General features: G+C 29.6%; 1 protein-coding gene across 2 annotated transcripts in view; it reads right to left on the reverse strand.

Moving 5' to 3' along the window:
* Positions 1–14,282, reverse strand: part of LOC129976562 (regulator of G-protein signaling 7-like) — a 339,884-nt gene that overhangs the window by 237,248 nt on the left and 88,354 nt on the right. For both annotated transcript variants that reach the window (XM_056090192.1, XM_056090191.1), the window contains exon 2: positions 3,963–4,059. In XM_056090192.1, coding sequence (XP_055946167.1) covers positions 3,963–4,059 — 97 coding nt within the window. The remainder of the gene's footprint in view (positions 1–3,962; positions 4,060–14,282) is intronic.

Below are 14,282 nucleotides of genomic sequence, written 5' to 3' on the forward strand. Positions count from 1 at the left end.
TAAACTTAAAAATAATAGCTAATGAAAGAAAAACCGAAATAAAAAATCAGTTTTACAATAGAAGCAAAATTCGATAAATAGTACACGAATAACAGAATGCAAAGAATGGAATTCAATTAGTTTAAAAAAGGATACAGAATTCAAAAGAATCTAAAAAATTGTGGATTGCAAATATATCACGTGTACATATTATATTAATCAAATAAAAAATGTGAGCAAACAAAAATAAAAATTAAGAATTAAAATAATAGAGTATTAAAGAATAATTGAGTCTAAAGAATAATTTTAAGCAAATGTAAAAATGGGTGAAAAAATTCGATAAAAAATAAAAGAACTTTTGAATATACAGAATGGACTAAACCACTTTTTAAAATGCATAAAGTATTTGATAAAATGTAAAAGAATAACCAAGTGTATGGAACCAGATCAAAGTAATTTTAAAATCGATGTAGAATTAGATAGCAAACGAAAAATTACGCGAAGGAAACTGAAGTGAATCGAATTTTGTACAAAAGCTTAGGATTAACAGAATGCAACAGAATTATTGAACATATGTTGGAAGATAAAACAAAGTATTAAGATTAAGAATTATTCTTAATATAGATATAAAGTAATAGAAATTTTGAAAAAAATTATTAGTAAATTAATAAACAGAAGTTGTAAAAATTATAGGAGAAAATATTTCATCATATAAGAATTAATGATCTGCGATTATAATAATTTGATGATACATTAAAAAATTAAATATGGTAAGGTATTATTAATTAATAAAAGTATTAAAAAAGTGGTTAGTATTTCTCTCTATGTAATTGAGACAAGATTTATCTTAATTTGTTGGTGTATATTTAACAACGGAATTTGTAATTTATTCCCTACAATAAATCAACTATATGAACAGGTATGCATAAAATATCAACTATGTAAACATTCTTAAAATGTAGCAAAATTAGTAATTCATGCTTGACTGCCTCATTTTCGGTTGTTAATCCTACAAAGTGTCACCATTTTTTAATCAATTTAGTGCAATATAATATAATCGACTTCACCATTTTTGGAAAGAGTAAGGAAATATTTTAATAAAGATGTTTCAAATAAAATATTAATGACTTATTTGTTAATTTTATTCAATGATTTGGATATTAGCAATCTTAATAGAAGGAAGTAGGAAAATATTTATTTCACCTCCTTTTTATTTTTTCCTCCAAAAGTGAATGAACTGAATTAAAGTGCTTTTCAGAACAAAAAAATTAAAGAAAAATATGTTTTACTTTCATATGTACATATGCTGAATCATTCATAAATTTTCAATTATATACTATATTCTATATTACTATTAAAAATTTTGTTGACACGGTTGTCACGGTTCTAATTTGGAACTATACTTAGTCCTTCAAAATTCAATTGCTTCAAACCCCGTAATTGAATAAAAATCGCCTAATGGTTTATCCAGTATGCTTAAATAGTTGTACACACATAAGTGACAAAAATTCCAGATTCGAAGATCATTTCAGGTATATGACCTTGGGCAATTTTTTATACATTATAAAAAAAAGAATTTAAATCAGGTTGAGCAAAATATTCATAAAGAATTCCCAAGATATTTCTTTTGCACGAATTTCGCATCGATTATGCTAATACATGATCGTGGCGAAGCATGTAAAAGTCACATTAACTTCTTATGCATTTAGAAGTTTAAGCCTTTGTTTTTTTTAATTGATAATTCGATAAAATATAGGTGTGGTCTAGTTTTTATAATATTTTATTTGTAATGTCATTGCGCACTGAACATTTTACCTTTGCCATATAAGGAATTGAAATGAATGTCTAAATACATTCATTAAAAAGGCTTAAAATAAGACAGAATTATCAAGAACTCGATAACCGAAAATAAGCAGTAATTCGAATATTTATTTGGCATACAATAAATACTTCCTTCAATTTTCTTTAAAATCTGGAAAAAATATACTTCATTTTCCTTCAGTCTGTCTTCGTTGTAACATTTCCCGTTTCCCAGTACTGATAAGACATTGTGTTGTACTGATTCATTGTGTCGTCGCTGTTACTTACTAAACTCCTCGAGATAGCCAGATGGTGGATCTTTTCACCTGGATGATTTCGCATCTGTTCATTAACGACTACAATGAAAGACCACATATGGAATTCCTCGTCCCAGAGGTATTGATAGTAACTTCAAAGAGAAAGGGGTGTTCAAACATCTGGATGCTAGATGTTTCTCATTGCGAAAGGACCTTCCCACGACCCACTGGCGCCTCTGAGAGAATATGGCTGAAACCCCGATGGGGCGAAGGAGAGAGCAAATGACCAATGTAAATTAAGAGGCGGAGATTGTCGCCGAAATAAAGCGCGGAGAATTTTTTTAGAGAAAAAAAGAGAAGAAACGAATTGCAGAAGACGGTTGGACAACGTCCAAGAGTTCGGAGTCGGAGAAACTACCCCTGGAGTGGTCATGTTGACATGGAGAACTGAGTTCCAAGAAAAACCTTCGATTTTGACTGTTTATCTTCTACTACAGGGGTAAATAGCTATTTATTTAACCAAGATTAGAACAAGTTGTTCTTTATATATGTAAAATAAAGAATTGTCTGGAAATTCTGCTTCGTTATTTGATCAGTCTAGATCAGGACATTACATCGTATATCAAACATTTAGTTAAACCAATAATCCATCTAAAAAGTTCAGCTTAATTTAAAGTGTAAAATGGCTTCAAAAACACTATATTAATCATATATGGCTTGCCCAAAACCATTATTTTCTGGAACCGATTTATTCGTTGTCACTCCAAAAAGAAATGAGATGGATAATTCTACATAGGTGAGTAAGAATTTTTTTAGCGTTTAGGAAGCTAAAAAATTATTTAATGTTTGTTCAAATCCCTAAAAATTAATGTAGGGGGGTTTGCTACTACATGGTTCTTATAATAATCATTATCTAATTAGAATGTGGAAAGGACTCAATCTTCAAAAAGACGCGACAAACTCGTTCAAGAATCAAACTCGTCAAAGGAGTTCAAAAGTGTTAAAGCTAGTTTGATCACCAGATTGATTTGAGAAAATAGCCATCAAATATGGCCTCCCAGAAACTTAAGACCCTCTAATAAAGGTGTTATCTTCCAGCATAAAACTGTAGACCTTCAACAAAGCTATGAATACCAGGAGTGCTCAGATTTTTATTTTCAGAGTCTCGCATTCGAGAAAATGTGTTTCATATTGCGATGAAGAAAGCCGAATGAGCGTTTTGTAAACTTTTAACCCACTGAATCCAAAATGGGATGCAAAACTATAATTTTTGAAAAGAGATCACATTCTAAATTTCATATATCTAAGTCATAGTTTTTTTTTATATATATTTCGAAAACACACACACAAAAAGACTCAATTCTTTTATGAATTTAGTTTAATTAATACGAATCTGCATTTTAGATTCTAAATTTGTATACCAAATCTTATCCATCACGATAGTGCTCATTTGCACACAAGCACACAGACTTCCTGTAAATGGATTACACTCAAAATTTGATATAAATCTACAAATTTGGCCGATTTCGAACATTCAAGATTTCTTTTAACTCGAATATAAATGCCTAATGACCTGACGGAATCTTCCACCGTTATGAAATTTGGCCTGTAAAGTTAGTAATTCGAAATCCGCCATGCGATGCTATAAATTATCTTGCGTCCGACGTCGAAAGTAGTTATTAGAAACGTGTAGCACTACTTTAGGAGGAAAAGACGCAGTAAAACAAGTATTTTTCTTTTTCAGTATAGACTTTTACTGCAGAATATTTATGAGTGGTACTGAAAGCATATTTCTGTTCTAATATGTAAATTACTTTTAAATATACGATGAACGTGTTCAAGGCAATTTGGATTTGCATAAATTAAGTAGCTGTTTTCGAAATGCCAAACCAAATAATTTTCTTCCAATTATGAAAAGCTTCTTACCTGTGAAAACACTGGGAATCTTGGACATGAAACTCTTGACAGTTTTGACGGGAACGCCATTTTGTTCATCTTGCATCCGTTCCACGATCCTTTCCATCTGAAAAGAAATCAATAAAAAAAGTAATTAATAATCTACGGTATTGATATCTTACTAAATAAAAAATAAATATTAAATATTTTTTGGACTGAAATGTGGAATCTTACGCTGTCTAATCTGCAAAAATTTGACAATGACTGAAAGAAAGCCGAAAATAGATTGCTACTACAGCAAACGTTGGTTATCGGATGACTTGGTATGCCTTGGTCGAGTAGGTACAGGGGATTCTAGAATTCAATCTTAAATTCTAAAATTAGAACTCAGAATTCACTGACTTCATCACCATTTTAAAAAATCGCAACTAAATTTTGTGTGCACTTCCATATATTGTAAGTACTTGAAAAAAGACTAAATTGAAATTGCCACGCATAAATATTTCTATCTTTAAATATTTTTTTCCTAAATACTAGCCGCCTTTGGCGACCAGTTTGTTTGCCTAGATGATTGGGTTTTGGATTAATTATTAAAATGGAATGCATTTCTTTAAAAAATATTTCACCTTTAAAAATATTTCAAAAATATTGCGAAATTGAAGCGAAAGTGAAAACCCTATTACTGATTTAATAATTGGTAGAAGCATGTGCTGGAATGTTTTAACGGAGAGTTTGAATTCCATCATATCATTTAAAAACAAGGTTTGAGATAGTGTATCAAACTGAATTCAAAATATTATCAAAGTTAAGAGAAAAATTGTACGAAAATAAAATTTGTATAATTAAAAAGGTAATTTTTTTTTTTAGTCTTAAGATAATACAAAAAGCATTTTTATAAGATAATTGTTTTAAAAGATATGAGTATCAATTTCCTTAAGCAAGTCATCACGATTACAACTAGACTTAATATTAAGATACAGGCGCCAAAATTGAAATATTTTGGAACGATTTCTCGCCAAATATAATTGTGGCAATTATTTATTGCAATTTTAAAAGCCGTTTGTTAGCATTTCTGGTATGCACTCAAGTTTGCAGACTTTGAGAGTTTTTGGAAAAGTAGCACGATTTTGATGTGCTTGGCGAAAACCTGACATTAATTTTAAGTTTTACCACGATTACTTATCTGACAACGGTTACACCTACCTTTGCTCATGGTTGAACCTTTTGTTTGAAGCCTATATCTTGATTTTTTTTATATCTTCTTTCCTCTGACTGAATATCATCTTTGGTGACATGGCGAACTAACTCCGGATCATTTTTAATAACATTTTACAACTCCATTAATTGACAAAGCGAAGCATTTGATTCAATACAGCTATAAAAATGTTCAATGAATAAAGCAATCCGAAATTCGTATGATGTTGCGTTTACATTTGACTGTTGCCATTCATCAATTAGTAATAAGCTCGATTTCTGTGCCATTTACTTTAGCGTTATATATATATATATATATATATATATATATATATATATATAGAAAATAACAGAAATATTTAATATCATATGGCATAAGAACCATATTATAAATGTCATCGAAAAATGTAAGAAGCTAAAATGTGTGACAAGTGCTCTTATATTTATTATTTAACATTTTATGCAGCATTAGTTGACATTTCATCCAAATTTCCTTACTAGAAAAAAGTTATTTTGAAGCTTCTTAGTAGACAAAAATGGGGACTATCGAATTATAATCTTTAACTTCAAATAAACATGTTGACATATTAAAAGCGAAGGTTCTATAAATTGGAATGAAAATCTTAACTCGCATAATACTATCTGCTGTGTTATTTCGCATGTAACTATTTTTCAAACGCAAATATATATAGTTATTAATTTTCTTACAAAAAAGTGAATTTATTAAATATATTATAAATTCAAAAATTCACACAGTTTAAATTGGTTAAATTAACTTTAATAAAGTTAAAGCAAAAGAAACACTCAACGTATATAGAAAACGATATTAAAATTTTTCTTGTTTTAGTAATTTATAAAAAAAATAAACATGATTAAAAATTTAATTAAAGAATTATTAATTCAAAATATATGATCAAATATAAATTACTTCAAAAGATAAAACGATTGCTTTTAATGCTGCAATCAGTTAATTACAAAATGTGCTAAAAATTAAAAATTGTGTCTAATCCATTAAAAATTGAAATTTGCAGGTAAAATTCAGTTCGCAAAATCACATGGAAACCTAATTAAGACCAAGAGATTAATTTATAATTTATTTCAATTACATTTATATCTTATTAATTTTATACATCTTTATATTAGTTATTATAAGGTTGATAAAATAGGAAATGTGTCTTAAAACTTTAACAAGTTAAAAAGGCCTTATTAATTATTTACAGTGATCAAAAAATTTCATTAGCTTACAATAAAGCAGAAATTTAATCTTTGTTTTGTTCAAAATAATACTGAATTGAAATACTATTTACAGAATGCAATCTATAAAAAAAAACATGCCTGAAGTTTTATAAAGATTTTAATGCTAAATTCAAAGCCAAAGCGAAACATATTCCGATAATGAAGGTTTTTTTCCGAGTGAAATATGAGAACTTCTCTGTATTAAGCTTAAAAAAATGAAAATTAATTTTTTTTAAATTAAATACATGATGAAAAGAATTCTTACTGAAGCATTAAATTTGGAAAAAAAATCCTTTTTTTCCTATGTCATAAAAGAAAAGGGATAAAAAACAGAATTTGAATTTATTATGAAAAGTGTAGCTTCTCTTCAATCATATAGATACCGTCACAAATAATTTTTCCAAGAAGCCTTTTTTTTTTTTTTTATCTTTCTGCAATTTATCGATTTCTTTCACTCATAGAAGTGATAAAATATTTAAATAACTTTAGAAGGCGCTTTTCAATTAATTTCTCCGCTCAAAAGGCGTGTCAAAATTTACGCTATTAATAATTTCCTTTTATAAAGACATAAGTGAGCTAATAATTGAAGATTTTTTGACACGTCAACTTATTCCGATGTCTAAAAAAAGAATTTAAGAATTTTGAAAAACAATTACGGCAATTTCTCTTGAAAAATTTAAAATCACCAATCGCCGACTTTTCATCAAAAAGTAACTTATTTATGTTGAATTATAAACAAACCTGCTTTTGTGCGGTTCTTTTCAATGCGATTTTTTATGTGAAATATCAATGCCAACGTTATCGACTTTATATTTCCTTTCTAACATTGTCTATAAGTGTACATAGATACGCTAGTATAATGTGTATGGTATACAATGTATAGACATATTGCGTTCCTCAGTTATTCCTAAATTCCAAAATAGAATAAAATAAGCCAAAAAGGAATCAACTCTAATATCTTCAAGTAACGCAAACGAATTTGAACAAGTTATTACAAGAAGATGAACTTTTAGACTACGACAAGCAGTATCAAATAAAGTACGTTTTGAAAAATTATCCGTATTTAAAACGAGAAATTATTATTATTATTTTTTTTGTAAAAATCAGTCCATGCGAAATTTAATTATTTTGCTTGAAAAGCACTTTCTTGCTATTTCGCCAGTCTTTGACATATTTTATAAAGCAGACTTATTTTGCGGTACTTATCCACCGAATAAAAAAAAAAATCTTTAATGTGTTGTAAAAAATTATTTGTTGTATATATTTATGAAGTTTGTAGATTTTTGCTTTATGCAATTCTTTTATGCGGTCCCTATATGCTGCACAAAATCAGATTCGATCATATACAACATCTTTGCATGTAACACATCTACAACGTCAAGCAAACCCATTAAAATGTGTAGAAAGAAAAACCTCGCACAACAGTGATTTCAATGAGATATTCACAAATTCATTTTGTGTCAGCTAACCGAGCAAATTTTATCTAAAAATCTATAATCATTTATAAAAGAAAAATGAATTTTTTTTAATTAATCAATGCTTTTAAAAGTTTTTTAAAGCTCTTGTTAAACCAACAGCATTTGTCTCCACAAAACTTTTTAGCATACTCTAATAAATGTGACATCATAGAGAACGCCTTGAATGGTGTCGACGTACAATAGTCCCGAAATATTAACCTTTGGCATGAATATGGAGTCCGCGGTGGCCTGGTGGTAAGGTCTAGGAACCGGAGGGTTTCAGGTTCGCGACTAGTTTCCACTGAAGAACCGCCGTGTAAGCGGATCTGGCGCACGTTAAATCCGTCCAGACCGACGTCCTCCTGCTGGTGTTCTATGGAGAGTGGGGCGCCAACTAAGGCGTCGTTCTCTTTATCTGATCATGGTTCAAAATGACGAGTTCCACCTCAAAATAGACTTACTGTTGCTTTAAAACGAGACGTTAATATTACTAATCCAAATTTGGCGTGCATATAGCATTTTTACCGATTCTATCGTATAATCCTTGGCGAGTTATTTGGCGATTCATTTCTGGCATGCAGTTATTAGTATTTAAAAATCGAGTTTGTGTTTTAGACAAGCTTTTTCCAACCGATTGAAACAAAAATTTGATACAGAACTAACTGTATTCACAAAATTGCGTACCATATTTGAAAAATTTTAGTCATTCCGTTTTTGAATTAACGCTTTTACATCCTTTTGAACGTAGATTGAGAAATGATCAATTCTTTTTTAGATTTAGCTCAAAATTTAACAGTTGTCTATATTATAGATGCCAAATCTGTGCACTGAATTTTATCTATCTGGTTCTCTTCATTTTATAGTTATGTTCATTTATATTCGAACAGCCGGGCAGACGAACTTCCTCTGCTACGGATTTTTCACAAAATTTGATAGAAATCTGCAAATTTGGTATAAAGACCGTATGCCAAAATTCAACCATCTAGCTCAAAGCGTTTATGAGTTCTCTTTATCACAAACAGGTGGACATTTTTCCAAAATGTGTTTTTCGAACTCAGAGAAGTCTAAAACGTGATGATTTGTCAAAATCTCATGTTCGAATTTCTTGACGATTACTATTATACTATGTAGGTGATGAAGTAAAAAGGTTATTTTTTCATCTTATCAGATTTGTTGCTCTCCTAACGTTTATCACAAGAAAAATTCTAGCTTTAACTGTTTCAGATGTGCTTACAACTAACTCAATTGAATAAAAAAAACGAACAAATAAAATTATTTCCACCGATCTCTAAAATTTTATTGCTCCATTTTGGTTTCACCTGACAAACACAGATTGAAATTTTCCAGTTTTGCAATAGCTCGGAACGTTTCTTCCATTCAAATGGAGTCAGTGAACATTACCAATCGCATTGAAATCGATTTAAGCAGTTTTGTGTCTTCAAAAAGAAGTTTAAAAAAAATGGCAATCTTTCTGTATAATCTACAGCACCAGCCGTCCATTACGACGTCAGGATAGAAATAAAATAAGCAATACTCAAACCCAGATGACATTATATTATCAGGATAAATGGGCGCAAATATTTTAAAATTGTACGATTAAATATTAAAAGAGATTCGAAGCTCTAGAACAAAACAACGTAGCTTGAAAAAACTTTAGATTCGTATCTTTATGAAATTGTTTTCCATTTTCATTTCGTCCATTTCCATTGTAATTTTTCCCTCATTTTATGTATTTTTTTTCTTTATTTTTGGTATATATCTGAAGTGGTACTCACCATTTCAGAGAAGTACCGAAATAAAACAGATGTCTTCAGCCACAATGATTCAATTTTTGTCGCCAATTCACTCATCTGTCAAACGATTCAATTTTCATCCATTTTTGTCGCCAATTAATTTCGCCACTTTGAAGTACATTTAACCAAACTAAATTGTTATGCAAATATAATTTTAAATACTACTTTCTTCCATTATGAAAAGCTATATTTAGTAAAATCGAACCGACATGACTTATCCAGCCGTCTTCGGGAGACATAGATAATTATATAAGCTTTGCATTTATTTAAAGTTTATTAAAATTATGGAAGAAATGAAAGAAAACGGAATTAAAATCGGTATCAGTGAGAACATACTTTGAATTTTAAAGTGGGAAAATTATTTTTGTCGAATAATACATCACACTTGTTGATGGCACATCAAGAAATGCACATGTTCCATGGCATCCCAGAAGAAGTATAACACTGAAAATCGAGAGTTTTCTATGGAAAATAAACACGGCTTACACAATTCACTAAGTTCGTGTTCAAAATAGAAGAAATAATCGCATAATTTGAACAACAGCTTAGCAACCATATTATCAGCCCGATTTTTAAGGGTTGAAAGATTTTATAATGTTAAATTACCTTACCAAACTAACAACGTATAAAACATTTAACGATATTATATTTTACAAGCAACAGGATGATTAAGACAGATATTCTATCCACTGGAAACAATTCGAGTGTAATTTATTCTATTTCCACATAAACCTTTGCCCTCAGGGTATCACTGATTCTTCCATCCACAGAATATGATTTGTTCAAATTAAAATTATGTGCTCGGCAAATTAAAATTATACACTGGGTGCATTTGAATTGATTGAACATGTAAACCAAATCAGCCAATCAATGGCTTAAGGCGTGGTGTGGCAAAATTCCCAGGGGGGGATTTAAGGATTTTGCGGTCTCAAACAATGCATATTATGAAGCCCCTTTTTTGAATAATTGTAAATTTTTATTTCACTTTTAAACACATTAACTTTATCACCATTTTAACGATTTATTTTTTTAAAATAATTTTGGGGAATATATTCATTAATTTCTTCTTGCTTACAAATAAAAGCATTTAATTATAATGATTATATAAAAAATTTAACTGCAATCATAATTTTTAATGTTCATCTGTCTGTTGGAATATGGCACAACCATTTAAACGTATAATTAGTATTTCAATGCATGAAAGTTATTATTGAATTTCCGTATTAGTGTATTCCTAATTATTTTAAATTTATTTAATAATGATTTTGATCATTCAAAGTAAACCCATACATTAATTTTATGTAATTCGTAAAGTTTGTGTTTTTTGCAAATATATTTGACAACTAGATAAATAATATTTTTAAACTATCCATCTGTTGAACCCCCCCCCCTCCGGAGTTCAGCAGTCTAGATAACTGCCCAATGTGCCTATTTGGAAACATACTCCCCCCCCCCTGGAAACATCTCAGCAAAGGAGTCGGACTAAAGAGATTATGGGGTTTATCTATATACAGTAGTTGTGATGCCAATATCTGAAACCTGAAATACTAATGTACAGTTTAGAAATTACTTGAGTCTAGAATTAAATCTAGTATTCTCACTAAGTCTTTTTTTTTCAAGGACTAAAATGGAGATATATTCTTTTAAACACAGTCCGATATAAATTGTTTAAATAAGTCTACTAATAGAGACTGATTTCAATTATTTTCAATATTGTGTCCATCAGCTAGAATAAATCATTTTAAAATATGAATATGATCTTATTTAATATTTACTTAAATTTTTTATTTGTAGAATGTTACCAACTTCTTTCTATCTCTGAATATAATTCATGCTAATTAGGATAAATCGTTTCAAGTACAAATGTCATTAAAATTTATCTATATATAATATCTTTAGAACGGCGCTAATTATTTTTACAACCGACTAAAATTTCCACCAACTGAAATAAATATTTTCAAATACAATCTTATAATCTACAAATGAAAATTATTTTTTTTCATTTATTCGTGTATTGCAACAGTTAGAATAAATCGCTTTCACATATGAATAAGAGTTGATTTATAATTTCCCATTTTTAGAAATTCACCGACTTCTTTCAAATTCTGAATACGATTCCTTCTAATGAGACTAGATGGCTTCAAGTACAGATGTGATTTAAAGCATTATCCATAATTTTACTAATTATTTTCAACAACTGTATAAGATTTCTACCAATTAGAACAATTTGTTTCAAACTCAGATACGACTTAAGCTATTATCTGCATAAATTGATTCTTCTAAGAATGGTAACGAATTCTTTCAGACACCGAATACGATACACTTTAATGAGGAAAAATCCTCTTCGACATGTCATTTAATCCTATATACGCGAAGTTATTATTCATCCTCATGATTCTGCATTCACTCTTTTATAAGTGAAATAAACAAATGAGCCAAATAAAAGATATAAAGAGCGCTGTATAATACAAGTGAGAGGTCAGGAAATTTTACCCATTAAGATAAGCCTGCAGTACCATCTGGTTAAAGCTGTTCTTTCATAACGACTGATCGGCGCCGACAAACTCATTAGTGGTTTCATTAGAAAGTCATTAGTGGAATTTTCAGAATAAGTTCTGTATCGAAGAAGCATTTTACCGGGTAACTTGAGTAAAATCTCAAGACATTTATTTCTTCCATTTAAGCGCTTTAAAACTTTTCGAAACTGGAAATAGAACGCAGACCTTTGCTTTGAAATATGATTTGTTACATTTGTTTCAATAAACGAAATTCTTATAATTGCACTTGATAATAGTCAAGAGTATTAATCGGCTACGGTATATGCGTCTCCTCGATTTACTTTAGTCGTGAATTGTTTCTTGAAATATTGTAACAAAACTTGTTCTAACTTGACGCAGACTGAATGGCTCATTGGCAAAATACTATGAACTGAAAGTGGAAGTTCGCGAGTTCATTCATATCTGACTGCAGACAAGTTGCCTAACAATTGTTTTGTTATTGATTTACCTTCTGTTATTCCTCGTTTGTTCTATCTAGAATGTTCTTATGATTTCTGTATCTTTCTAAACCTGGAAGATTCCAATCATTTCATCTTGTGGATAAATACAGATGTAAGGATTAATTCTTTGAATAAAGTCACGAGTTGGATTTGCGAGTGTTATCTTTAACTTTAGTTAACACGCAATTTATCTACGCTAACTTCATCTACGTGATGATATCATTGGAGAAATAATTCATATAGAAATGTATAATATATTGCTTGACCCAAGTGGCTTGATATCTATAGTGAAAATCAATTTGGCAAAGAGAACAATAATTTCAAAAGACATAGGTGAATTAATTTAGAAAATTAATATAAATGAAACGATAAAAAGATACTTTTATGATGTATTAAAAACTAAGATTTTAATTATTTCCTACTTTTTATTCTTTCATTTATATTTTTCTATTATAAATATCAAATTCTGATATCCCAATTTCCTGAAATTTACTATTAAATGGGGATACTAGTTTTGAATCAAAATTTATTCAATTTATTGATTAACTGGTAATTAATTTCTAAAAATATTAAAATGATATAATGTTCTTTAGACCAGGAGAAATTCAGTAAAAAGTTTGATAACAAAGTATCTTTAGTATGAAACAAGTCAAATGAAATGAAAGTGTGCATATAATACAATATATTTAGAGGAAAAGGTTACAAAGGGTTTACAAATAAATACTAGTAAGCAAAAGAATCCCACAAGATGCAATCCTTATTTAAAACATAACTAGATCAAAATAGTTTTTAGCAATTAAGAAAATCGGACGATATTCTTTTAATTTTCTCATCCACATAAATATGCGACTTATAAAATTCGATGACATTGCTTAAAAATAATTGAAAAGTAAATCCTTCTTGATTACCATGAATTAAAAAAATTCCTTTCGGCAAGCTGGAAGGCAAAGGTAGATTCCTTTACATCTGAGTTACTATCTGGCAACATACATTATTGATGTTAGGAACAGTCAAAATTCGTGCATGAAAATCCCTTTTCAGCCCCTAGATTATACGATACTGCAGTTTAAAAAAAAAGTTGTTCGTCTTAATGATGCACTTATTTGGCTCGTTGGATTTATTTTTCTATCTTCAATATTAAGAAAGTATTAGAGAAATGAAAATTTCAAACCCCCCACATTTGCAGCCCCTTTGAACTAGATGAGCCATTTACGAACTCGTCCGAGATTTTTACATTTCTAACAGCATAATTCAAGCCAGTTAAAATCCAAACAATATTACTCTACTTATCCATTTCGCAAGATGACATGGGCAAAGCGTTATACGCATATTATATATATAAACTTTTGAACGAAAGATGGTTTTGGGTTCCAGGGACCATGATCGGTGAACAAATTTTGAATGTTTTCTTTGGTGAAATGACGAACTATCTCCAGAATGCGTCTAATGATATTTTGCCGCACCATTAATTAGCTAAGCAAACTGCTCGATTCAATATAGCTATAAAAATGTTTAATGAATGAAGCAATCTGAATGACGGCTAGTTGTTATATGAGGATGTTTTGTTTATATTTGATTGTTTCCATTCGACAATTAGTAATAGGCTCGATTTCTGTGCCACGTACAATAGCGTTTTAAATAGAGATTTTTGTTATTTAGGAAATAAGAATTC

The sequence above is a fragment of the Argiope bruennichi genome, chromosome 7 (genome assembly GCF_947563725.1).
Source record: "Argiope bruennichi chromosome 7, qqArgBrue1.1, whole genome shotgun sequence".
Lineage (NCBI taxonomy): Eukaryota > Metazoa > Arthropoda > Arachnida > Araneae > Araneidae > Argiope > Argiope bruennichi.